Source organism: Myotis daubentonii, chromosome 10 (genome assembly GCF_963259705.1).
Source record: "Myotis daubentonii chromosome 10, mMyoDau2.1, whole genome shotgun sequence".
NCBI classification, from domain to species: domain Eukaryota; kingdom Metazoa; phylum Chordata; class Mammalia; order Chiroptera; family Vespertilionidae; genus Myotis; species Myotis daubentonii.
Window position 1 is genome coordinate 35,095,406 of NC_081849.1, and position 26,956 is coordinate 35,122,361.

A 26,956-nucleotide genomic window follows, 5' to 3' on the forward strand; every position below is an offset into this window, starting at 1 on the left:
CGGCTCCTCTAAAGGATTTCCCCCCATTTCATCGAGGTATAATTGACAAAAATTGTATATATGTAAGGTATACAACTTGATATTTTGATATTCATATATGTTGTGAAATGATTCCAATTGAGCTAATTAACATACCCATCATCTTACATAGTTACTATTTTTTTCTTTTTCTTCTCTGCCATGTCTTCACCCATCTCGGGTTAAGCCCACACTATTTGCTCTTCCCTGAACAGAATGTGTCCCATTTGCAAGGTTGGTATCATCCTCTCCCCAAGCAACAGAGTACTTTTTTAAGACAAGTCAACTCAAACCTCATCATATCCTTTAAGCCTTCTCTTATTCCCTAAGCAGTGCTCCCTCCTTTATGTTACCATTGCACTATGTGTGGATCTCAACATGACCCTTACCACACCCTGCTATCACTAGGTGCTTCTTTTTTTTTTTTTTTTAATATATTTTATTGATTTTTTACAGAGAGGAAAGGAGAGAGATAGAGAGTTAGAAACATCGATGAGAGAGAAACATCGATCAGCTGCCTCCTGCACATCTCCTACTGGGGATGTGCCCGCAACCCAGGTACATGTCCTTGACCGGAATCGAACCTGGGACCTTTCAGTCCGCAAGCCGACGCTCTATCCACTGAGCCAAACCGGTTTCGGCCACTAGGTGCTTCTTGTGTCTTTCTTCTGTTCCTTGGGGGCAGAGACTTGGTCTTTGTATATCTGGTTTCTAAAAATGCATATTGAGTAAATAAATAAGGCAGTGAATGAGGCAAATAGTATTTATATCTTGAATAGCACTAAATTTAGGCTACTGCAAGGGATGAGAAAAGAAAAAAATATGTTCATTAGAATGAAACTGGGTAGCTAAGAACCATAGCAGGGTAGACTTAAAGGAGAGAGATGGAGAGACCACGGTCAGCCAGTTAAGAACTGAATTCAGAATCAGTTCAAAAGGTTCATGGGATCAGGCAAAAGGCAGAGTCAGAAAGGTCAGAGCAGTTTTCAAAGAAGTAGCACTGGGTCTGCTGAGAGTCAGAGTTAACTAAGTGGGAGACCACACCGCCAATAACAACGGTGATGTCCCCAGTAGGACATCTGGTCAGACACTGACAGCCCCAGGGAGCACTCAGATGAATTCCTGCCTGTAAAAGGTCACTGTAAATCCTTTATCAAAATAGGAGGATAGGGAGCCCTAGCCGGTTTTGCTCAGTGGATAGAGCATTGGCTTGTGGACTGAAGGGTCTCGGGTTAGATTCTGGTCTAGGGCACATGCCCAGGTTGCAGGCTAGATCCCCACTAGGGGTCATGCAGGAGGCAGCCAATCAATGATTCTCTCTCATCATTAATGTTTCTATCTCTCTTTCCCTCTCCTTTCCTCTCTGAAATCAATAAAAATATATTTTAAAAAAATAGTAAGATCGGGAGACAGCCCTGATTAAGAAACCCAGGCACTAAGAGCAAGTATCAAGAAAGGGAAAAGAAGGAAAAAGAGGGAATCATAGTTTGCAAAGAGAAGAGCTCAATTGGTTCCCAATATACACACACCCTGCAGGCAGGGATGCTCCCCGGGAAGAGCTAACTCCCTAACTGATGATTTTTAACTTTCCCACATCTCACTGCTACTTGAAAAGTCAGGTCTAGCCTGTATACTTAGCTCTCTGGATAAGAGCCCAGTGGTCATTGACTCATGTTGGTAACTTAAAAAAAAACACCCAAAAGTGCTGATAGGTCAGTGCTGTCAGAACAAGAAGACGTCAAGTCTATGAGACCTGAGAGAGGAAACAAAGGACGGAGCTGTAATCCAGGAGAGCACAGAAGCCAGAGTGGAGCAGGAAGAATAGCCAGGCTGGTGGGAGGCAGTCCAGTGCCTCTGACCACATGGCCACTCCCAGGAGGCAGCATGGAACAGCAGCGATCAGCACCTTCCACCCAAGGATCAGGAGCTCACTAACTTTGCTCACCCATACCCTGGTCTAAGTGCGCTCTCCCAGCCTAGAAATAAAGACAGCTTTAGCTTAACGTTTTTTAAAAAATTTTATTTAACTATAGTTTGTATACAGTATTTATTAGTTCCAGGTATATAATATAGTGATTCAACGTTTTTCTACCTTACAATGTAATCACCCCTCTAATTCTAATAATCATCAGTCATTGTGCAAACTTATCACAATATTATTGACTATATTCACCTTTACCTTTTTCACTCACTCCCTAACCCCCACCAGCCCCTCTGCTCTGGCAACCATTCCTTTGGTCTCTGTTGCTATGAGTCTGGGTTTTTATGTTTTGTTTTGTTCATTCGCTTTGTTTTTTTTAGATTCCACATATAAGTGAAACCATATAGTATTTGTCTTTCGCTGTTTGACATATTTCATTTAGCATAATACTGGCCAGGTCCATCTGTGCTATCTCAAGTGGCAAGATTTCATTCATTTTAAGGCTGTAGTAATAGTCCTGTGTGTGTGTGTGTGTGTGTGTGTGTGTGTGTGTGTGTGTGTAATCTTTATCAATTCATCTACCAATGGACACCTATGTTGCTCCCATATCTTGGCTATTGTAAATAATGCTTCAATGAATTTTTTGATCTACCGCACTTGCCACTTTTATCCTCTTGCTGAGCTTATGACATGTGCTAGGCCTGTCCTTACATACATGAACCATCCCGGTTTCCTCCCATTGCTTCCCACACCTACGTGGCAGCGTGGGGTGGGCTGAAGGCTGCTGAACTGTTTAGGGCTTACCCCTCAGAGTAGTGTGGCTGAAGCAGCACATTCTTTGAACATAGAGATGTTTCAGGACTTTATTAGAGAAGATGTTGTTCTACCTTAATTACATTCTATCCTAAAGTCCCCTTCAAAAATGTAGTAGTCATGGTCAGCGGTTCAATGCAGCAGCCAGTGGTCTAACCCACTAGCTGTTTGGGCTCATAGATGGTGGTATTCCCAGGAACAAAATAACCAGAGAGTCCATGAAGATTCCACTCAACTTTTATATCAGGATGGAACCTCTGGGTGGGGTTGGGGGTAGTCTGACTAAAATACCAAGAGTCTTGGTCCCTTAGGGGCGTGTGCTCACGCACCACAGAAAATTCTGACATTCTTTGAAATCTATGGAGATGCATTAAAAATAGACCCACTCAGGCTTGGACTCAGACCAACAGAACACAAGCTTTCCCTGAAAGAATTAGGAAAAAATACAGCCGTGAAAAAAACACAGGCAGGCCTGAGAAATGGCTTAGATACTTCAGTACAAACACACACAAACACAGAGGTCCTGGGAAGAGGACAGAAGGAAAACCATCCTGAGATGTATCATCATCCTAAGTGAACTCAGATAACACCTAGGAAAGGCTTGGGCATGCGGTTTTAGAGATGCTCATTCCTAGGCCCTGAGCGATGGCCTCTTGGGAGAGGGAGAGGGAGAGAGGGAGGGAGAGAGAGAGGGAGAAGATGAGGGAGAGGGAGAGAACCCAGGATACACCCTTCGTCTTATAGGGAGTCACAGGGAGACAGTAAGAAGAGAATTAACATTGAATGTTAACTCAGAAAAGTTAACACAAAAACTCAGACGTTCAGAGACAGACAGGCTAACAAAAGGCATGGTCCAGAGTCAGGCTCAAGTGAAGAAATACAGGGGGAAGCGCTATCCAAGCAGATTTCAGAGACATACAAGGGCACAAGAGAGTCCCCCCTCCCCCCGCCTCCGGTCACTCGTGCCGGCCGCTGTCCCCGGCCCAGCAGACAGCCCTCTGCGCCGGGCTCCCCTCCAGATCGCCACTTCCCAGCTGTGACGCGGGAGATTCTTTCACACCAATGGGGCCGCGGTGCAGCCGGGCCCTGCCCCTCCCCCAGGAAGGTGTGTCCCTGGTTTCCTCACCTGAAACTTCCTAGGAGAACCAGGTCCCTCCCTCCGGCCGGGCGGGGAGGGGCGGGCGCGGGCGCGGGTGGGGCGGCTGTGGCGTCCAGGGCCTGTGCTGGGGACGGCCGGCCGGCGCCTGGGACCCGGAGGGACTCTGGTGCCGGGACAGCATGTGACACTGCCCAGGTGGGTGCCCTCCTCCCTCGCAGCTCCTGGCTCTGGGCTGGCGGCTGTAGAGTCCTGGCGGAGGTAAGGGAGGGTCGGCCAGGACGGGAAACTAGGCCTTTACCCTGGGGCCAGCCCCAGCTCGGTCCCAGGGCGCAGGCTCCGGAAATGGGGGGCTGGGCAGATGGGCAGAGTTTGGGGCGTGTGACTATCTTGGTCAGGAAGGGGAGGGAAGCTGGAGGAAATGCTCTTGCCTGAAAAATTCGCTTCCGGCCTGGCCCCTTCCTTGGGACTGGGCACCCTGCCCCCAGATGTTCTCCAGGCCAATAATAGGACTCTTCCAAGTTTCGGCCCTGGGGAGGGCTGACCCTGTAATAAGGGATTACTGAGACTCGGCTGTGGAACGTTTTCCCCACCTGTGGATGTCTTATTATCTCCTTTTTCTTAACTAGGCCTGGGCCTTCCTTACTTACCTTCCTATGGATTTGCACACTGTGTATGTCTCCATATTTACCTTTCCCTTGCTAGCCAAGGTACTTTCACCTGTAAAAATGATTCCTGCCCTGGCCCCCTTCCCTGGTTCCCCATATCTGGGGAGTCTCTCCAAAGTTTCCTGTCAAGCACAATTTGCATTCTCAACTTGGGGAGGTGGGAAGGGAGCTGTTTATAGTTGGGCTTGGGGCTCTCCTTCTGAGCATCATTTAAAATTGCCTTCAGCAAGACTGTCCTCAGAGAGCTAGTCCTGATGCCAGCTCAGCTAGTCCTGAGCTAGTTCAGATGTCAGTCTCTTCTCCCCTTCCTGGATCTTGGATTCCCAAGACAGGTTTGCCCTTCTGTCTACCAAAGTGAACTCTGGCCAGGAGTCTTGTCAGATTGAGGGAGAGGGGTGTGTCAGACAGACAAGGGAGAGAGGGTGGCTTTCTTTTCTAGCTCCTTCCCTCTTTTGCTTCCCCCATGTCATTCTAAGGCCCTGCATCCTTGGCCTACTCCAGAAATCCCAGCTCCTAGCTCAACAGCTCCTAGCTCAACAGCTCCTAGCTCAACAGCTCCTAGCTCAACAGCTCCTGATGTGGCCTTTCTCTCAGACTTCCTGTTTTAGCTACACCAGAGTGAAAGAAGAGACTGGCCTAGATCCTAGCAAAATGGGAATAATTTGTTAACCAGTCTGTGGGCCTGAAACTGAAGCCATGTCTACTGAGGGGATTCTTGGGGGGTGGGGCTGGGAGGAGGAAGGACGTAGGTGTCAATTTTGAGTGAGACTGTCTGGCAGGAGGAATGTATGTCATTATCATGGTAGGGAAGAGAGAGAGGTCAGGAGGTGTGCAAAGGTATCCCTCTTACCAAAAGAAAACAGTGATTCAAAACATAGTCAAGAGTCTTCATGTCCTAGGGGTCCCAAGAGTATATGGCTGACCACAGTGTGGTCTGTCTGAGGTTGTCTGTGGCCACATCAAGCATGGTGTCTTTGGGATAGACAAGAAGATGTCATTTGTGGTGTCTGGAGTGGTCAGTCACTGGTGTGGACAAGAATGGGCCACTCACGGGGCCATGGATTGAACAAGAGCAGTGTTACTCAATGTCAGGGAGCTTACAGCATCTGGTGTAGACAGGGTAAATCACTCTCTGTGTCTGTGAAGTGAACAGGAGCTGGTCATTTATAGTGTCTGCAAGGTGGGCAAGAACAAGGTCACCTCTCAGGGGCCCTGCTAAGGACACAAAGAAGTCACTCACACATAATCTGTCTGGATGGCAGGGGGTGTCCACAGTGGGCTTGTGGGGCCTGTCAGCATTGATGTTCTGTGCGGGCCCATGCGGTCTGCAGGGCAGTGGAGGTTGTGATATTCTCAGACATTAGGAATAGATAAGAGCCAGTTATTATAGTTTTCACTGGGATGGTGGGGCTTTTCTAAAGTGGATAGAGCACAGGTCTTTGCAGTTAGTGGTCCAGCTTGCTACTCTAATTTTTATATATGTGTAGCATTGGGGGCAATAATGTCAAACACTGATAAAGGCATCCATCTATGTGGGAGTCTCAGTTTTTATATTTAAAAAAAAAGTGGTTTGGGGGTATTTTCCTAAGATAAGCAGTAGTATAGACAATGTAGTATGAATGCAGAAGTGTTGCAGTCTCAAGTGTTTTAGTGATTTTTGGTGTGGATCAGAATATTTGAAACTGCCATTGCTAGAAAATCCAGGAAGCAGATATTTAGACCTACACATAGCAGGCAGCATGGGTTCGAAGGAGAAGCAGCAGTGTGATGGAGGTGGGTGGCGGTGAGGTGGCTGTCTTTGAAATAGTATTATGTCTTCAGACTAGAAATGGACAAGAGCTAAGATGTTTGTGGGATCCAAAGGAGATACTGCGCTCTGTCATACACTGTGTTAATGGGGTGACTTGCAGATTTGTCTTGAAAGAAGTCATAGGTGGGACGGGGTCAGCAGATGCAACATGTGTCTGGTCTGGAAGGTGCCATGCTCAATCTGTCGGTGTTCAGTTACTGAGCTTCGTCCCCATACAGAAGGGGGTGAGGAGGCAACTGTAACAATGGGCAGTGCAAAAACTCTCTCCTGATGTCTTAATGGCTTTGCAGATTTCTTAGAGCTTTGTCATGTTGTAGGTTTGTGGTGCCTAATTCTAATAGGGTTATAATAGGACAGGATCACGTATAGGGAATGGTGTCTGAGCTGGTGACCACCAATATTTCCAAATGGATAGACTGTGTTAGAAATACTGTCAATGGGATTGCAGGAGGCACACGTGCGTTGTGTCACTTGTATGGAACTGAAGATGTCCAGGTAGCCCATGGGGCATACAGATGTAGCCTAAATATAGCAGAAGCACACATATTTTTAGAGACTGTTTGTTTTGAGGACATGGCAGTGTGTATGGGTATAGGGCCAGGAAAATACAGCTGTGGGTGAGGGGAGACTACAGATTTAGTTACACTGTCCCCTTAGGCAGGTAGGAGCCAAGATTCATAAAGTGCTTACATTGAGCAAGTATATTATTTAACATGTGGTTGAGAGAATAGGGTCACATCACAGTATCCATAGTGATTATAGTATTTTGTCCTTAGGGCTAGACATAGGGAGGAAATCTTGCACTGTGTCAATTAACTGGAAAAGGATATAAAAACCCTTCTACACAAGTGTGCTTATGTTAGACATGGTGGCTCTTTGCCCTGTATAGATGGTATTTGTGTCTATGGGGTGGCCTGGAACTTGTCACATACTTATCACATCTGTAGGGTGTTTAGGGACCTGCTTGTTTGGTTATGTCAGTCTCTATTGTGTAGAAACTGCAAGGGTGGCTCATTTTATGTGTGTGTGTGTGTGTGTGCACATGCAGGTACGTGCATGTGGATGGGTGCTTGTGCAAGCATGTGCACAAGTGCAATACCTTAGCAGGACAGTGGGCATTTGGGTGGTGGGCTTCCACTTTAAGCCCAGACCAGACAAGGAGGGTGCAGGTCCAGGTGCACCTGTGTATTCCCTAGGCCCCTGAGGTCTCTCCAGGCTGGTGACCTTCCAGCTTTCTTACACTTGAACTTCTAGTTGCTTATAGTTGAGTTGTCAGAAGACCTTGGTTAGTTCACCTGTACCAATTGCTTATGTGAGCAAGTGTTTAGATTATCTGACCTTCAGGTTCCTCATTTAACTTAAGCAGTTTTCTGTCTGTCTCTGAAGGTCCTTCCAGCTCATAAGTCCTGTATTTCTCTCTTACACTTATTCTCTCTCATCAACCATAATTACAATCCCTAACATTTTTATGATCCTTACATTTAACAATGCACTTTTTATACTGTCATACTTAATTTTCATTACAATTCCTTGCAAAGAAAATATCTTTCCCTTTTATAAAGATAAGAAAATGGATGTTTAAGTGATTTTCACAATTGCTTTAAAATTAGCAAGATAACAAAAAGGCAGAACTGGAAACTGAACAGCGCTCTTTCACCTCTGCATTCTTCCTTCCTCCATTCATCCACTCAATAAATCTTTGTTGAGGGCCAACTAAGCTTCAAGCAGAGGGCTAAGCAGTTAACATTGCAGTTTTTGTGCCCTTATGAGAACAGACACTAAATATGTAACTCCAAGTGCAGTGAGTGTGGGAGAGTAGAGGCTTCTCTGGGGTAGGAGCAGAGGATTCTAGGCCGAGGAGCAGCACTGAAGGCCTACAGGAGAGAGGGAGGTGAGCCAGAGGGACTGAAGGCCAGTGGGGTGGGGGCTGAGGAGGGGGAAGAGGTAGGCAAAGGCCAGGTTGAGGAGGGTACATAACCCATGCTGGATATTTGTATTTCATCCTATTGGCAGTTAGAGGCTACTGAAGAATTTAAACTAGAAGTGGGGCTTTTGAGACTCACTCAAGTGCTGGGTAGAGAATGCCTTGGGAAAGGGCAAGAGAAGCTATGTAGAGGCCAGTGGCCAGGCTCTGCCCCAAGTGCAGTGGCCTGAGTGAGAGAGGACAGCAGCCTGTGTAGGGTCTAGCAGTGGATTTGGAGAGAAGAGGACAGACTTGAAGGATATTGAGGAGATGGGGTTAATAGGACTTGGTAGCTAGGTTAGATATGGGAAATGTAGGCCAAGAGAGAAACAAGAATTTATTCTGTAATTAAAAGGTATTTATTAAACACTTAGTACAGGCCAGGTAGAGAACTATGTATAGATATTTGAGCAGGACAGATGTAGTTCTTTATCTCAGGACATTTACCACCTATTGTTTGAGATAGATGGTAAATCAGAATACACACATCCTATATAATAAAAGCCTAATATGCTAAGTGTTCGGTCGTCTGGTCGGCCATTCAACCAATCAAAGTGTAATATGTTAATGATATGCTAAGGTTGCTCAACGTCTCACTATAACATGCACTGACCACCAGGGGGCAGACTGTCGACCAGTTGCTATGACGTGCACTGACCACCAGGGGGCAAACACTACAACTGGTATGTTAGCTTGCTGCTGGGGTCTGGCAGATCAGGACTGAGCGAGATGGGCCAGACATGCCCTGAAGCCTTCCCACGGTCCCTCCCCAGCCTCCTATGTCCCTCCCCAGCCCCGTTGTGCACCGGTGGGGTCCCTCAGCCTGGCCTGCACCCTCTTGTAATCTGGGACCACTTGGGGGATGTCAGAGAGCTGATTTCAGCCCGATCCCACAGGCCAGGCTGAGGGACCCTACTGGTGCATGAATACCAGGTCTCTAGTAATTATATAATAATCATAATTGTGTAAATGCTACAGAGAAGAAAAGTGCACTGTAATTGATAAGTGCTACAAAGAGGAGCACAGTAACATAGTTAGAGGATTGGGGAAAATGTAAGAGGTTAAATCGGTAAGTTGTAGTCTCACAGATAACAAGAAAGAGAGTATTTCTAATGTCAGTAGTGTCAAATACTGACAAGAACCTCCAAAATAAGCATTCATAGAGTCTCCTTTGATTGTAGGAGACGCAGGCGAGATGTGAGGCTGTGAAGACAGCAGGTATGAGCAACTCCCTTTACAGGTTAGAAAAATGAGAAAGGCATGGACTTGCTTAAATGCTGGTGGGATGATTCTAGCAGAGGTGATAGTGAGAGGAAGGTCACCCATAGCATAGGGTCCCTGAGAAGGAAGTCTGAAGAAGGTGGTGTTTTGAGAGGAGGGACGCCTGCCCTGTTGGAGGAGGAAAGATGGAGAGAGCAAAACGCAGGTCTCTCTGAGTTGCAAGAAACTGGAGCAACTTTGGTTTCTCCATATTCTTCTTTCCTTTGGTTTCTCAATATTTTGCAAAGAATTTGCTGAAGTGAGAGCAGGGGTGGGAAGGTCAAGATTTTGATGAGTAATGAGAAGAGTTCACAAGGTTGTTGGAGAGAAAGAGTAAGATAATGGAGTAACACAGTTTTATGGACCTACTTGAAGCAGGTAACCTCGGTATCCCTTCAGTTCTAATCTAACAAGTCATTCTGCTTTATGACAGCTGCCTTTCTAATTGAAAACAAAATTGTTAATTAGTTACAGGGCTGTGCGACACTATGAAAAATGAGATGAGCACAGTCCAGACCCAGTATAAAGGCGGTTACACTACACTTTGCCTTGGACATGGGTTATAATGACCAGACCTATTTTAACCCCCATCAGCAGATGAGGAGGAAGGTCCCCGGAAACACTGCTTCTCGTGCTGTTAGACCTTGGGTGTGTCGCTCAGTGTCTGGGAGTTACATAGGCCTGAGTCACTCTTGATGTCCAGAGAGTAGACAGGGAGAGACAATATGACATAATACCATCTAGGAGGAATGACCATTGGGGAACTTGGCACTCTGACAATGAGGGTCTAATTAATCACTTCCTATCTGTCTCTCCCACAAGACTGCAGGCTCCATGAGGACATTACCTCCTTTACTACCGAATGTCCCCCACTTGAAAGGGTCACTTGCTAAGTACTTATTAAATGGGCAAATAAGTGACAAGTTTATTTATAGAGGCTATTGCTTATTTTGTTGTGTACCTTTTGTCTCAAAGAATGAGTCTATGGAGAACCAAAGAAATGTCCCACTCTTGTTCTTCATGGTCTGCCCCTCTGATAGTTAAAAGCCGAAGAGGTGATAGAAACTTTGTCTTTTATGCCTCTTTAGGATTCAGCCCCGATGGAGGCTGCGGAGCCGCGGAGTGGAGCACCGGCTCCCATTCCTGCTGTAGCAGAATTCAGTGTCATCCCTGAAGCTCTCGTGAGAAGCAGCCAGCCCCCTGCCGTGGGGCCCAAAGCACAAGAAGGCCGGGACCCATCCTATACGTGGGCAGAGGAAAGCAGACTCTGGGAGACCCAGCGGAGAGATTTAAGAGATGTGAATGACTGTGCAACTGAGAGTATGACCTCCTTCCCCCAGGAGGCCCCTTTGGATGTGGAGACCAAGCAGGAAAACCTTATGGCCGAGGCCTGGGACACCCCAGAGTGCCAGGAGGCAGTGCCCGCGAGCCTGGCAGACAGACAGGCAAGGACACCAGCTCCTCCAGAGCACTGGGCCTGCCCTGTCCAGGGTAAACATCTGGGCATGGCCCCACTAGGCAGCGAGCTGCGCAGCCGCATGGAGGTGGAACTCGGACCAGAATTCCCTTCGCTGACGGTGGGGGCTGGACAAGCAGCAGAGAAAGAGGAGCCTTCTCCAGATGCCTCTGCCCGGGCCAGACGCTCGTCTTCCTGTGAAGAGCACCTTGTAGGGACCAGCGCCCTGCGGGACCCTGGAAGGGGGACTGCCAGGCAGGGCGAGGAGCTGCAGGAAAGTCAAGGGAAAGAAAGGCTTTTGTGTCCCCGGGAGGCCAAGGGGCTGGAGGTGCAGGGACAAGAAGAGGGGGAAGTCCTGGGGGAGGCTGTGTGTTCTGAGGGGCTTCTGGGGGAGCAGGAACAGATGGGGGAGCAGGTTAATGGCACACAGGGAGGACAGAGGCAAAAACAGGGACAGATGCAAGATGATATGGTGCTTGCAAAACAAGGAGAAAGGGAGGAGCCTAATGAGAAATCAGGAGGTGTGAATTGTGATGAGTGGGAGGGGAGGACTCGGGGCCAGGAAGATCTGGAAGTGGGTGAACAGAGGAAGAGGGAGTTGAAGGGGCCTGAGGAGAGTAGGATGGGTGCTCAGTACCAGGAGTATCAAAGCTTAGCCAGGAGGTCAGTGAACGTACCTGGAAGGCAAGATCAAGATCTGCCAGGGACACTGATGCCAGAGGAGGAGGAAGAGGAGGCAGAAGATTGGGATGGGGCCACACTGGGGGGAGTGCGAGGAGAGAGGATTGCAGAGGAGGGGGAAGAGCATGATGGTCTTCCCCCACTAGCCCCCAAGGTTTATTCTCCCTGTGACTTGTTCCCAGATGCTTGTAATGCCAGGATTCCTGGTTCTCAGACAGAGTTTAGGGGTGAGGAGCTTTGTCCCATAGCTCAGACTCCCACCCTGGAGCCAATAGGATGTAACTGTCAGTCCAATCCTTCACCTCGCTTCTTTCCTGCTGGGGGGCCACCTGCTCAAGAAATAGCTCGGGACCCCCAGCCAGAGGGTTCCCAGTTGGGGACAGGGACAGCATCCAGTGGGAGGCCCCACGTGGCCTCTGCTGGTGCACCTGAAACTTCTCCAAACTCATCAGATTCAGCTCCCTCCCCATTTGCTGAAGTCTCCCCCAGCAGAGCCGCCTTGCTGGCTGCCAGCCCCCCAATTGCCATCCCCAGGACAAAGGCCTCTCTGGCTGCATATTCTCCAGAAACCACCAGAGCCTCTTTCTCCACTGACATCCCATCTGCCTGTGGGGCTTCTGAGACTCTCCTGGCAGCCCTCCCCGGCTCCCCCTCTTCAGAGGCTACCGTGGACCCACATGGAAGCTCCAATGGGGCCATTCCTCAGAGCCCCCTAGCTGACTTCACAGGGGCCATCCAGCACCTATTGAGCAGCTCTTTCCCGGGCTCTCACAGGACACAGCTGGCTCCGGACCTGGTGGGACGATCACTTTCCTTCTCTCATTCAGGGTTGCCTCAGAGACCTCCCAAAGCTGCCATCCATGGCTCTGTGAACCCAAGAAGGGACAGGAGAAGCAGTAGAGACTGCAGCGTTATTCCAGAATTCCCTAGTTCATTGTCCACTCTGGGGCATGACTCTGGAGACTTTACCTCTGATCCACACAGGCCCAGCAGTCCCCACAGCAGCCAGCCATGGGGCTCCCCACATAATTCATCCTTTACCCCAGGGTCTCCCATATATGGCTCTTCACCTGTCTTCATAGATACCAGACTTCATGAACCTCCACCTCCTGCTCCTCCAAAGAAGAGGCACGTCCACGCCTCCGCGGTGGAGAGAGACGGCCATCCCAGTGCAGCGGTCCCCACACTGAGGCACTGTAGCTACCCTCCATTGGCCCTAAGTTCAGGGCTGTGTGGCCCCCCCAAAGTTCCACTTCCTGAAATTCCTGACCCCCATGTGGCAAGGCAGTACCGACCTCTGCCCTCTACCCCAGATGATTCCCACCATAGTCGGACTTCTTCCTCCCCAAGGCTGAGATACAACAAGCCATTACCCCCAACTCCTGATTTGTTTCAGCCCCACCATTCTCCCGTTTCTCATAATAGTCCAAGGATCTACAGGCCTCTACCCCCTGTCCCTGTCATAAATCCCCTCACCGAACCACCACCATTACCCCCGAAGGCCAGAGGGAGGAACAAGAGCCTTCAGGGAGCACTCATGAATTCAGGGGGTCAAGCCAAGCCCAGGCCTGTTGGTCAAGAGTGGGCAGTCTCCAGTCCCCACTCTGGAGGACGTACTTCCTGGCCCCCAGCCATGGGCAGATCAACAGACTCTTTGGCTTCCGCCAGTAGGAGAAAGAGTGAAGTATCCCCTGACATAGCTTTCAGCAACATGACGAGCCTTCTGAGTCCCTCTTCCCCAGACACCCCCTGGACTATGGGTCTCCAGGAACCCACCTCTGCACCAGGGCTCTCAGAAGAGTCAGAGGCCCCTGCCAAAGGATCTTTAAGAAGAACAGACCCTCAGGAAGGAGCCAGTAGCCTGAGGAGGTCGGATATAGGTCGAACAAGGCAGCCTGAAAAACCCAGCCATCCCCACCTGGAGAAGGCATCCAGCTGGCCCCACAGGCGGGACTCAGGGAGACCACCACAGGGCAGTGGTGAACAGGCTGCCATCTCTGGTGAGGGCTCCAGTAAGCACAAGGGCTGGCATCGGCAAGGCCTGCGCAGACCTTCCATCTTACCTGAGGGCTCTTCAGGTGAGCAAGGAGCACTCATCAGACCAAGCTTTCTGTAGCTCTTACCACCTCATCCATCTTCTGTCCCAGGGCTCCTATTCCCCCTGCTGGCTTCACTCACCCACATATCCAACCCCAACACAGAGGGAAGTCCTTGGAAGCCTCTGAGCTCACTGTGATGCTCTTCCTTCTCCTTCCCTGCATCTCTGTCACCCAACCATGGTGTTTTCATTGTGTGTCACATTTCCTAAGGTTTTTGTGGACACTCTTCCCTACCCCCAAACACACCCCACTTTCCAGTTACCAGCACCTCTTGATGTCCTCCTCATAGTAGAGAACACATCATCTCCTTGTCCAATCTACGTTCTGACATGAGGGATGTGTTCATACCTCCCAGTCGTGTCATCAAATGCTTTCTACTTTGGCACTTCCCTCACAGATTCCCAATCAGCCTTTTTTCCCCTCCCCGGGTGCCTACATCTCTCTATGTCTTACTTTCTTCAGCTATCTCTGAATGTTCCTCTGAAACTTCAGTTACTTCATCCATTTCCCTTTTCAGATTCAAGAGGCCCAGCCACGGAAAAGCCCCCTGGCCCTTCAGACTCCATTGTTTTTCGGTGAGTCATCCCTCCCAACCAGCACACTTGTACTCTCTTTTCTTAGCATACTGAGATTTCTGTTAGTTGACATGGGTTCTGGGACCCTGTCTCTTCCAGAGGGAAAGAGAGGAAGAGACAGACACCAGGATACCAGGGTAGGGAGCCTGGTATCCTTTGATCTACCTGGTTTTGTTACCTAAGTCTTAATTTTCTATCATCCTAGGCCCTTTAGCTATGAACTAAACCCCCTGTAAAAATTCAACATGACATCCAAGAAAGCTCCAAACTACCCCAAAATGGGTCAGGGGACTTGGCCCTGACATCCCAGCATACGTCCCAGAGGTTAGAGACTATCCAGTCTACAGTTACCTGGGGCTCCTCGGTATCTAAGGGCCAGCAAGCACCCCAGAGCCCTTCTTTGCTCCACAGGGAGAAAAAGCCAAAGGAGGTGATGGGAGGCTTTTCAAGACGCTGCTCAAAGCTCATCAACTCCTGTGAGTATATTGAAACAGAACTATGGATGCACATAGGTGTTGTGCCCAAGACTGGGAAGGGGCTTATGGCTGCCAGCAGGGGTTGGGGACACCTACAGGAAGAGAAAACTGCCAAGAGAGCCAGAAGAAGTCTGGTGGCTTCTGTCTGTCTCTGTGCCTAATTCCCCTGTCTCCCTAATTCTCTCCCTCTCCCACACTGCTTCACCCCACAGCCCAGCTGCTTTACCAGGAGTACAGCGATGTGGTTCTAAACAAGGAGATTCAGAGCCAGCAGCGGCTGGACAGCTTGGCAGAGGCCTCTGGGCCCGCCTCCCCCCGGCAGCCCCGAAAGGCCCTGGTGTCCTCAGAGTCTTACCTGCAGCGCCTCTCCATGGCCTCCAGGAGCTCCCTCTGGCAGGAGATCCCTGTGGTGCGCAATAGCACTGTGCTGCTCTCCATGACCCATGAAGACCAAAAACTGCAAGAGGTACCCAACAGAGCAGGGTGGGGGCAACAGAGAGGGATGCAGGAGGGGAGGCTCACATCCTATCTCCTCATCATTACCACCACCACCACCACCACCACCACCACCACCACCACCACCTCCACCTCCACCACCACCACCACCACCACCACCACCACCACCTCCACCATCACCACACACTCGTGCATCCCAAGCTGTCAGCCATCTCCACTCCAACGGACTTCAATTGCTCTCTGAAGATCATCACCCGCCTGCCTGTCCACCTCCTTCTGCCATGGCCATTTACTGCTACCTGGTGTTGGTTCAGACTTATACAGAGTGGCCAGACGTAGAATTAATCCCATCACTAGTGCTTCAGGCTAGACAGAAATTTCCATCTTGAACCATGGTTTCAGGCTCCGCTAAAGATTGCTACTTCAGCCAAGGCACACAGGGGCTTTTCTGTTGTATCCCTTGAAGACTGAGTGCCCTTGTGCCTGACCCGTGGTCCATTGGACTCATAGAGGCTTTTGAATGACCATCAGTCTCTGCTTGGTCCTTAGCCCCAAAGCAAGACTGTAGTAGAGGCTGTGTGTCTGATGTCGTTACCATGAATGGGTTTTATCTGGAGAGCTTTGCTGATAACCAGCCTGGGATAAACTTTTCTTCCCAGGAAGATAAAATGGTACAACGTAAAGGTTTCCTGGAATAATGTCTAAGTATTAAGGTTTCAGAGTCAATGACCTGGAAGCCCACTTTAATGTTTGCCAGTTATTTAACTCTGACCTAATTACTTGCTCTTTCTAAACTTCTGTTTCCTCATTTGTAAAATTGCATTGCAAAGAGGTACTGGGAGAGTTAAAAAAAAAAAAAAAAGATAAGTTTCTAATATATAGTAATTATTCAAAGCATGTTCATGACTTTAATTTCGAGTTAGGCCAACCCAGGTTTAAAGCCTTGCCTTGCCATTTACTAGCTGTGTCACCTCAGGCAAATTATATAACTGCTCAGTCCCAGTTTCCTCATCTAAAAATTGAAGATAATGAATACCTACCTTTCAGGGTTGCTACATGGTTTAAGTGAAATGACACGTATCTAGCTTTAAACAGAGTGTGTGGCACATTGTTTGATATGCATTGGTGGCATACTCACCCCTTTCAGAAGTGGGAAGGAGAAACATTTGGGCCAGAAGGACTTACAGATAAACAATGCTTTTACCAAGTCAAACAGACAAATATAAATTTTAGGATTTTTGAAGCTCAGACTTGGGGGACCCTGATCTGACCTCAACTTCCAAAGCACCTGGAGGATATTTAGAAAATCACTTCTTCTCTTCCCCATGTTTGTGAGCCAGACCCTGGGAACTGGTTCGAACCCAGCTCCCTTTCAGCATCTCCAGCATCCTCCCATGTCCACGTGGCTCCCGGGCCAGCCGGTCTCACATTTCTGAGAAGACAGGCCTCTGCGCTTATAAGCACATATTTCTTTCATAAAATAGCACTTCTAGGGTCTGTAAGATGCTTTCACTGATTCCATTTCTTTTGACTGTCACATGTTTGTGAGGTTGGGTCACTGTCCCTGCCCCAAAGGCAAGAAAACAGCTTCAGAGAGATCAAATGAGCCACCCAAAGCCACATAGAGTGTCAGGGCCAAGACACAAACACAAATGAATCTCTGAGTTCTCTGGCTCATTCTCCCAGTTACCCAACTCAAAAACTGAGGCAATAGCTGGCACTCTTCCTGCTCTTTTAGAGTCCATTTCTAGCAAATAACTAGGTCCTTCCCCGTGTCCCTCCTGAATAGCCATGAAATTGGCCCCTTCCCATTCCCACGGCTATTTAGGCCTTCATCTCTCACCTGGACTTAATACGGCAGTTTCCTAATATGGCTCTCTTGCCCCTTCTAATCTTTTCTCTACACTGTGCTTAGAAACACATTGATGGTCAAGTTATTCCCCTACATAGAGCCTCTTTTTGTTTTTCTGTGGTATGAAGCCCACCAAACTCCTTTGCCTTGTTCACTTAACTCTCCAGATTGCCATGGTTGCCTCTCTGGCTTCCTCTCCTGCCCCTACTTTAGTACATGGTTCTGCAAATGTTCAGTGTAAGTTTCCAGAAAGCATCTTTCTCTCTTACACCTCTGGGGTCTGCACATGTTCTCCCCTTGGTTTCGATGCACCTTCCCTCTCCCTGATACCAGGTTAGGTTTCACTGTGACGGTGAGCTACAGACAGATCTGTCTTGTTTACCACGCTACCCCTAAAACATACACCAGGGACTCAAAATGTGTTGTACATTAATCTTCCTCCTCCCCAACTCCTAGGCCAAATTTGAGCTGATTGTGTCAGAGGCTTCCTACCTGCGCAGCCTGAACATAGCTGTGGATCACTTCCAGCATTCACCCCAGCTCCGGGCTATCCTTTCCAACCAAGACCAGCAGTGGCTCTTTTCTCGTCTACAGGACGTGCGTGATGTCAGTGCCACGTAAGACACCTCTTCTCCCAAATGCTACTCACTCCGCCTCACTGTCTTTAGCCTATAAACCTTCAGTAGGTATCTTTTTCCTTCTCAGAAACCCTCTTACTGCTCCCTCTGAGATTCCCAGTGGCTGTAGGGAAAGGACGAAATTGTAGAGGAGAGGGTGCTGGATGGATAGAGCCATTGGTGGATGAACAAATTAATGAGAGATGCCTCCTGGGTTGAGTTTTGGATGTACTGTGGGTACGCAGTGCATTGGAGACGAGATTTGGGAAGCATCTAAAGGTTAGAAAACCAGAACATATTCCAGAAAAGAACAAGAAATGGAATATTAGGACCAGAGCGTTAGATCATGGGAAAACTAGGAGCAACCTCGGAGAGAACGTGAGTGCAGAGCAAGGGGCACAGAGCAAAGGACAGAAGTTATTCACTAACTGAGAGCTGTCACAGATCAGGTAGAGCAGGGCTCAGCCAGCTGCTCACTTGAGACCCACAGGTCTCATGAGACTTGTTTGAATATTGCGCAGGTTCCTTTCAGACTTGGAGGAGAACTTTGAGAACAACATCTTCACCTTCCACGTGTGTGATGTAGTCCTGAACCATGCCTCCCACTTCCGCCGGGTCTACCTGCCTTATGTCACCAACCAGACCTACCAGGAACGCACCTTCCAAACTCTGCTGTGAGACCCAAACCCCATTCAGTCCCTGTGTGGGCCTGGTAGTGACCTTGCATCCAAACTTCCAACCCCTGATCCAGAGTGCTGTCACCTGAGCACATATTCTGTGCCCGTTCTGTGATCTCAAGCCCCAGTGCCTTCCAGATCACAGGCCCTGGACCATTAGGTCTCAGCCCCATGTCATTGGATCTCACCATCCTTGCCTGACCCACAAACATTCCACTGTGTCTCCACTCCGCATGCCTTCCCTGTGGCCCACTATTCCCCACCCTCCTTACCCACTTGCTGTCTGACAGGAGCACCAACAGCAGCTTCCGCGAGGTCCTAGAGAGGCTGGAGAGTGACCCTGTCTGCCAGCGCCTGTCCCTCAAGTCCTTTCTGATCCTGCCATTCCAGCGCATCACCCGTCTCAAACTGCTGCTCCAGGTACAGACCCCACCTGGGATTCTCCCCTCAACTCAAAAGGGTGATTTCAGGAAGCCCCACGTCACAGGACTGGCCCTTCTGCACTGTCCTACACCCTGTGGACAAAGTGCGCAGTCTCCCCACCACCCACACCCTTCTTTCTCAGGGTTAATTTGCTACTAAAATTTTGTTCCTGGACCTCTCCCAATGGCCCACCCCCACCATCTCCTCCTGTTTACCACCCCTTCCATCTGGCTGCTGTTTGTCCTATAGAACATTCTGAAGAGAACACAGCCTGGCTCCTCAGAGGAAGCAGAGGCCACAAAGGCGCACCATGCTCTGGAGGAGGTAGGTGGCCCACAGTTCCCCTCATGGAGAAGTCTTCCCCTGCCCAGGTCCATGGCCACTGCTGATGGGATTACCCAGGTACCTCCTGCACCCACCAAACCTCCCTCCGCACCCACAGCCTCCTCCCACCATGAGGACACTGCAGGCACTCTCCAAATTCCATCTTGCTTTCACTCAGCCCAGGAATGTTGACCCTGTCATAGCAAGTACACCAAGAGTCCTGAAACGTTACCTAGATACCACCTTCATGCAGGTCAAGCCTGGTGGAAAAGCTGTCACAACTACTGATTTCCAGATTTCTTTCAGGGCCTCAAAGGTCAAACCTCTAACACAGTGCCCTTCCTCTTTCCTCACCCTGCTCTCCTGGCAGCTGATCCGAGACTGCAATAACAACGTCCAGAGAATGCGCCGGACGGAGGAGCTCATCTACCTGAGCCAGAAGATTGAGTTTGAATGCAAGGTGAGTGAGTCTTCGGCATGTCAGCAGGTCACCTGCTAACACAGAGCCCTCTGGCTCTCAACATGCCAGTCTCTAACCTCAGTCTGCATGCCTCTGTTCTGTCCTATTTCTGGGGTGCCCAAATGCCTACTTTATTCTCCATGATACCCCACTAAGTGGAAAAGGGGAGAGATACAGAAGAACTGTGTGTATTACCTTTGATGGAAAAGTTGGAAGGTGCAAATCTGTACATGCATTTGCTTGTAAAGAAACTCTGGGAGGAGACATAAGAAATGAAGTTACCTGAGGGGCATAGTGTACACCTGGGAACTGGGCAGATGAAAGAAAACTTATCAATTCAAGTCTTTATAAAGATATAAGAGGCCCAGTGCACGGATTCATGCATCAGTGGGGGTCCTTCAACCTGGCCTGCGCCCTCTTGCAATCTGGGACCCCTCGGGGGATGTCGGACTACTGGTTTTGGCCCAATCCCCACAGGCCAGGCCAAGAAACCCCATTGGTGCATGAATCTGTGCGCTGGGCCTCTAGTATGCATATAAGATCTTTGGTTAATCTCTTCCCATCCTCCCCCCTTCCCTCTTCCCTCTGAGATTCATCAGTCTGTTCCATGTTTTCATGCCTATGTGTTGAGCGTCTGGCCCCTGGTGGTCAGTGCGTGTCATAGCTACCGGTCGAACGGTCGAACAGTTGCTTAGGCTTTAATATATATATATATACTAGAGGCTCGATGCATGAAATTCATGCAAGTGTAGGCCTTCCTTTCCCCGGCTGCTGGCACCGGCTTCCCTCTGACACCCAGAACCCGGGCTTCCCTTGCAACCCTGGCTTTGTTCGAAGAGCATCCAGTCTAATTAGCATATTACACTTTTATTATTATAGATATAGATATTTTTAGTTCTTCAACCAACCAATATTTTATCTCAATCTAGTGTAGCCCAACCAATAAAAAAATTGAATCCAAATCTATGGCCAAGTCTCCCATCCAAATGCAAATCTACAATAGACATTCCACATTTAAATTCCAACTCAGAGCAGATGCCATTCTTATTTCCCTGAGAGAGGGCATACTTCTGATCCCCATATCTATCTTAGTTTCTACCCTTATCTTTGCCTAAATTCCAGCTCCAAGCAGATTCTACCTTGTTCTCCTTAATCCCATTCCCACTTCGGATCCCACCTACTCCTCTCATGTCTCTGGTTTTAATAAAAGAAAGAACAGATATCAGAACTGTCCAAATCTTTTAACTTCTAAGACACATACATAGTGTTCCCTGCCTTCTTCCACTAAATGCCCTAATTGGGCTTTTCCATGCCTTCTTCAGTTCAGGTTTCTAGGGCCAAGCTTTCTCACATGGTCACTATTTGGTGTTAGACCACAGGTACCTTCCATTGCCTGAGTTATGGACATGGGAGCTGTACCATTACATGATGGTTGGAGGGTTCACAGGGAAGCAAAGTCTAAGGGGTGGGTATGAGCAAGAGGGAAGATGTGGAAGAGATGATTGTCAGTGGACCTCATGAGAAAGGGGCATAGTGAGGTGGGCCTTGTGCTTGTCCGATCTGAGACACTGCCTTCTCTGCCCTCCTCTACCCTACAGATATTCCCGCTCATTTCACAGTCACGCTGGCTGGTGAAGAGTGGCGAGCTGGCTGCCCTGGAGTCCAGTGTCTCTCCAGGGCTGCGAAGGAAACTGAACACACGTCCAGTCCACCTGCATCTCTTCAATGACTGTCTGTTGCTGTCTCGGCCCCGAGAGTCAGTGATTGGAATGGGAGGACAGAGCACAAGAGGAAAATGGGAGAGGCAAGAGGGGAGGACAGAAAGGGACAGAGAGGAACCCTAGAGGAACCCTTCTTAGTGGAGGTCAGGTCATGGTATAGAGAAGAAAGAGAAAGATCCAAAGCAAAAAAGGGGATCCCACCAAATATGCCACAAGATCACATGGCAAGACCTGTACCACATTATAGACACAGAGCAAAATGCAACAAATTAGTTATCACTTTCCCAATCGGTTAGTTTGTGGCTTCTTTGGACTAGGCTGAGCCTACTAGCCCAAAGATACTTAGCCAATTCCAGATCCGCAGGGTCTTAGAAAATTTATATTGGTCTGTCTCTGCAACTCTTTAAAGTGGTGAAGTATCCATGATATTAGATATGTGGTTTGCCAAGCTAGTGACACATACCTGGGGATGCTGGATCTACCATCTTGAGAGTAAGCAGCATCGTATGGTTTTCATGAGAATTTGCAGGCTACATATGCTAAGGACAAGGATTTGGGATCCTAAGTTCTGGGGGTGGATAAAGTATGACAACTCTAGAATCTGGTTGAAAAGCCTTGTATTTTGCAGGGGTGGCCGATTCCTGGTGTTTGACCATGCTCCCTTCTCCTCTATTCGGGGAGAAAAGTGTGAAATGAAGCTACATGGACCTCACAAAAACCTCTTCCGACTCTTCCTGCTGCACAACACGCAGGGCACCCAGGCCGAGTTCCTCTTCAGCACGGAGACTCAGTGAGATGGGGCTGTGCAGAGGAGCTGGGGGGAGGGAGACCTGAAAGCCCAGGAAAGAAATGGGACCAAGGCAGGAAGTGTGTCCAGAAAATAGCCACGGCACTATATAGTCCTTGCTGGACTGGGGAGCATCCACAGAGAAACCCAAGTTTCTGGAGCTAATAGACGCCTATAGGACATTGGGGTGGGTGAGGGTATATCTTCGCCACCAAGGCTTAGTATCTATTGTATTCCCTTTAACCTGGAATGACAAAGTCTGTGAAATGCCAAAAAGAGATGGACAGTATGGAGTTACTAAAGAGTTGGATTACTGACATCACCAGTGAATGCCCATGTGTGCAAGCCAGAAATTCCTCAGTGCCCAAGGCTGGTGCATATGTGAGGTGCCATTGGCTTTCCTTGCTCCCACCTTCCAACCCAGTCCTATGTTGAGCAAAAATCCATAGTGTTGAGAACTTCGATTCACTCATTTTTTAAATAATAATAAAAATACATTTATACATACATAACATTTTGGAGAATATTAAAAATAATACCTAGAAAATCTGGTACACTGTGCCAACAATAATGAACAGCTACAAAACTATACCTATTATTGATGATATAAAAGACATATGAAATGTTTCCTTTAAAAAGTTTGACATGTTACCTAATAGTCGGATCTTCATGTTTCAGACACTTTTCAGTTTTGTCCCTTGGAGGACATTTCAGGGTGGGATCACTAGTGCTGTGTTCACTTGTGGAACAGAGAGCCTGGTGCCGGAGTCTGTGTGCACAGTGTCACCTGCACTGAGTAGTCAGACATGGCCCCGTGTCCTTTACTTGGCAGCTTGGGCAGCATCTTTCTGGAACAGTAACAGTGCCAGCTCTCGATTACTCTGGCGTGTTTGGAAGCCAAGGCTAAGATAATGCAAAAACTTTTAGATAATCACAGAATTAGGCTAGGATGAACATTACATAAGAAAAATTAGGAGATACATCTCCCTGATCTAATTATAATGATAGGATGATTTTCATCTCTGAGACATTTAATAGAAGGGAGGTGGGCAGAGGAGTGTCAAGAATTATGCAAAGTGATCAAGGGGATCTACACTGAGATGAACATTTTGCTTAGTACAATTTCCATAATGGAAAATCCACCTGTTTATAACTGACATTTGACTTTATGCCCCCACTTGAAAGATACCAGATGCCACTGACAGGATAAACTTGGAAAGAGAAGGTGAAACATAAAGGAGGGCAAGACATTAACATACAGTTCAAGATCCTGTCATATTTCCTGCCAAGAAGAATCCCATTGACTTCCCTAAATACCACTGAATTAGACAGTCTTCCCACAGTCATGTCCGTTCCCCATCTCCTCCCTTGTCCCACACCCCAGAGCTGCAGCTGGAACAATGACCCTCCTTTGTTTTCTCAGAAGTGAAAAGCTTCGATGGATCTCTGCCTTGGCCATGCCCAGAGAGGAGTTGGACCTTCTGGAGTGTTATGGTAAGTGAGGGAGAGAAAAATGCCAGGGTCAGAAGTCGCCTCTAGAGGCAGGAGTTTCGAGGGCTGGATGGTAACTTGGGGAGGCTTCCATTTATTGCTTTTGTCCAGAATTTCATGGTAGAAGCTGCCCACTGGAGGTTAAACACCTGAGATGTATCTGCTTAAAACTTCCCACCACCATGGCAATGCTGCAAGCCCCATGCAATCCCTATTTGGGGCAGTAGTTTGCTCTTTTAAAATATTTGGCCCCTTAAGTCTATCCTGTCTTTTTTTAGGTGGGAGCGGGCTGGATGTTTTCTGCTTGAAGGTCTCAGGGAAATGGAGAAAGTAGGGCTGGAGTGGGAGTTACGGGAAAATATCCAAACAGTAGTTTTGTCTTAAGCACACCCTGCTCCTGTAGAGGATGACGAAACCACTGCTCTTACCCCAGGCTTCCGGGGACTCACTGGTAGCCGCAGACACACACACGTTATGAATGTCTGCGTTCACGCCAAGGCTGAAGTTATGGGTCGTCTATAAGCTCCATAGAAGTCCTCCAGCAAGGACTCCCTAATCCGTATCCAAAAGGAGCTGAACTTCTAGGAAGACAGGACCTTTGGTGACTCAAACAAAAGAACAAACAAATACAAGGGAATCTGGAAAAGGAAGTAGGAGAGCCCGGTTGTAAACTGAGTTCTGTTTACTTGTTCACTGTGTGATCATCTGCTGGGCTTCAGCTCTATAGGGTTGGTAAGAGAGGCAAGATAACTCTTCCTCCTTCACTGTGACCCTGTGAATGGCAAAGAGGATGACTTTAGAAGAAGTGCAGATAATTAGGTGGTGTTCTGTTTGTTTTCTGAGGGCACTAGTACAGCCAGAAAAGTAGAAAGAGCAATAAACCCATAGATGATGGAATGCTTGTGGGTCAAGAATACTCTGAGGCTTGTTAACCTTGAGCTTCAAAACTGTAGGAATTTCCCGATTCCAGAATTTTCTCAAGAATCTTCTTGATCAACCTAGCCATGTACCTGGGAGGAAACTGAAGCTGAAGGGGATTCGGTGCCTTCTTAGATCTTGAGCCCCACTGGTTAAGTCTCTTCTAGACCCATGTTGAGTAGCATGAAGAAAATAAAGAATGAGTCCCAGACTCAGGTTTTACAATCTAGTTGCAGACCCAGAACACATACATAAAATAATTAGGTATAGGATAAATGGTCTGGCCTACATGAGCAGTTTTGAAGTTCAGTATCCACTGAGGACTAAAGAGTCAGGAAAGCTTTCAGAGTGAAGATGGATCTGGAGAATTTGTAATAATGAGTCACTAAAGTTGTTCCCAATGTATTTCTCAATTCATCTTCCCCACCGAAATAGAATTTTTGATTTATTTGAATTCTGGTATTTGTATTTCCTTGTCAGCCATTTCATTCCTGGTAGAAGATGAAGACTTTTCCAATTGTCTCTTTTGTCTGTAACTTTCAAAAACGCAGACTTTCTTGATCTCAAGTCCTCTCAGCCTCCCCCTGCAATTCCTTCTCCATGTTCCAGTTACTTGCCTTTCCTAACTTCCCTTCACACTCTTCTCTTCCAGATTCCCCACAAGTGCAGTGCCTTCGAGCCTACAAACCTCGAGAGAATGATGAGTTGGCTTTGGAGAAAGCAGACGTGGTGATGGTGACTCAACAAAGCAGTGATGGTAAGAAGGGGAGTCCACGAGCAGTAGGCTGGCATTGGAGTTGGATGGAAGTATTCTCTTCTTAGGGCTTCTATAACAAAGTACGACAAATTGGGTGGCGTAAAACAATGGACATGTATTCTCTTGTGGTTTTGGAGGCCCTAAGTCCAAAATCAAAGTGTTGGCAGAGCCATACTCCTTCTATACAGGCACTGAGGGTGGGGAGTGGGGGGGGGGGGGTCCTGTCTTGCCTCTCCCAGCTTATGTAGCTCTAGGTATTGCTTGGCTTGTGGCAGTGTATCCAATCTCTACCTCTGTCTTCCTTCTATGTGTGTGCGTGTGTGTCCAAATTTCTCTATTGAAGGATACCAGGTACATTGGATTAATGGTCCACATTACTCAAGTATTACATCATCTTAACTTTACTAATCACATCTGCATCAACCCTATTCCAAATGAAGTCTCATTCTGAAGTACTTGGGATTAGGACTTCAACATATACTTTGGGGGAACACAATTCAACTCATGAGAGTAGAGAAAGAACACTAAGGAGTAGGCAGCTATAGACTAAGTCAGACCTAAAGCAGCCAGGGTGAGTGCACTGCCTGTCCCATGCTCTGGGGGCTCGCCTGTCCATTCAGCCTTACGATTCAGGAATGTGTTTGGAAAGGTGGTTCAGGGGAAATGATTGTGTTCTCCAGATAATTTTTCTTCCCACCCATCTTGTACCCATAGGCTGGCTGGAGGGCATGAGACTCTCAGATGGGGAGCGAGGCTGGTTTCCTGTGCACCAGGTGGAGTTCATTTCCAACCCAGAGGTTCGTGCACGGAACCTGAAGGAAGCCCAGCGAGTCAAGACGGCCAAACTACAGCTGGTAGAACAACAGACCTAGCTATTCTCTGGAAGGACTCCCCTGAGCTTAAGGACAAGTTGTTCTTGGAGAGGGCTGGCCCTACAACCCTGCAACAGAGGCCTTCTGTGGACCAAGAACTAGACCTTCTGAGAGCCCAAGAACAAAATCCAACTACCAATCACTAGACCCCACCTCCCACCCCCCACTCCCCGCCTCCTTTTTTGTGCTTTGTGCTTGGTTGGGGATTTTGAGGGACTTTGCGCCGGACTCTGGAAACTTGTTCTCATAGGAAAAGGATCCAGTGGGGCCTACACCAAGGAACTATCCTTCTTCTACCATATAGTACTTAAACATTCTCTTCCAGTGTGCAGATTCAGAGCTGGCCAGAGTGTCCATCGTGGCTGTGGTAAACAGAATCTGACCACAGTCCACTGAAGGGAGATGTTTAAGAGGGATTAACATGTCAGCTGGGAGGGTCAACCTGGTGACCTCTAAGGTATCTTCCAACTATAACAATTTTCCATGATTGTCGGTATGAGGTAGTGCATGCAACTCTGGGATCTACTGGTGGCGATGTGAGGGGGATTCTCTCTCACTCTAATAAACTTGGCACTACTCGAGCATTTTCTCTTCAGACTCTGGAGCACTGAGCGAGGTTCCAAACATGGACCCCCATGAGGCTTCCAGGCTACTTGAATTAGGTGTCATGAAAGACCAAGATGATGCCTTGGCCATGATGTCTGTCAACTCTTGCTTTGTGACTCCAGAGAATTTAGGCATTTTCTCTGCTTATTATGCCTGAGA

General features: G+C 48.2%; 1 protein-coding gene across 5 annotated transcripts; it reads left to right on the forward strand.

Annotated features, from left to right (window-relative positions):
• Positions 1 to 3,890: 3,890 nt before the first annotated feature.
• On the forward strand, positions 3,891 to 26,772 carry ARHGEF5 (Rho guanine nucleotide exchange factor 5). 5 transcript variants are annotated; one of them, XM_059712071.1, is made up of 16 exons: positions 3,969 to 4,046; positions 9,471 to 9,507; positions 10,638 to 13,764; positions 14,303 to 14,360; positions 14,772 to 14,836; positions 15,049 to 15,302; positions 17,601 to 17,761; positions 18,283 to 18,435; positions 18,729 to 18,858; positions 19,111 to 19,185; positions 19,556 to 19,645; positions 21,244 to 21,449; positions 21,995 to 22,156; positions 23,577 to 23,647; positions 25,215 to 25,319; positions 26,034 to 26,772. In XM_059712071.1, the coding sequence occupies exons 3-16, from the start codon at positions 10,650 to 10,652 to the stop codon at positions 26,189 to 26,191; spliced, it is 4,803 nt and encodes a 1,600-aa protein (XP_059568054.1). In that variant the 5' UTR covers positions 3,969 to 4,046; positions 9,471 to 9,507; positions 10,638 to 10,649; the 3' UTR covers positions 26,192 to 26,772. The 5 variants fall into 5 exon arrangements, with proteins under 5 accessions (XP_059568056.1, XP_059568052.1, XP_059568055.1 ...); XM_059712069.1 differs by lacking the exon at positions 9,471 to 9,507 and having other exon boundaries at positions 3,892 to 4,046; XM_059712072.1 differs by lacking the exon at positions 9,471 to 9,507 and having other exon boundaries at positions 3,892 to 4,046; positions 21,244 to 21,401.
• The last annotated feature ends 184 nt before the right edge of the window (positions 26,773 to 26,956 follow it).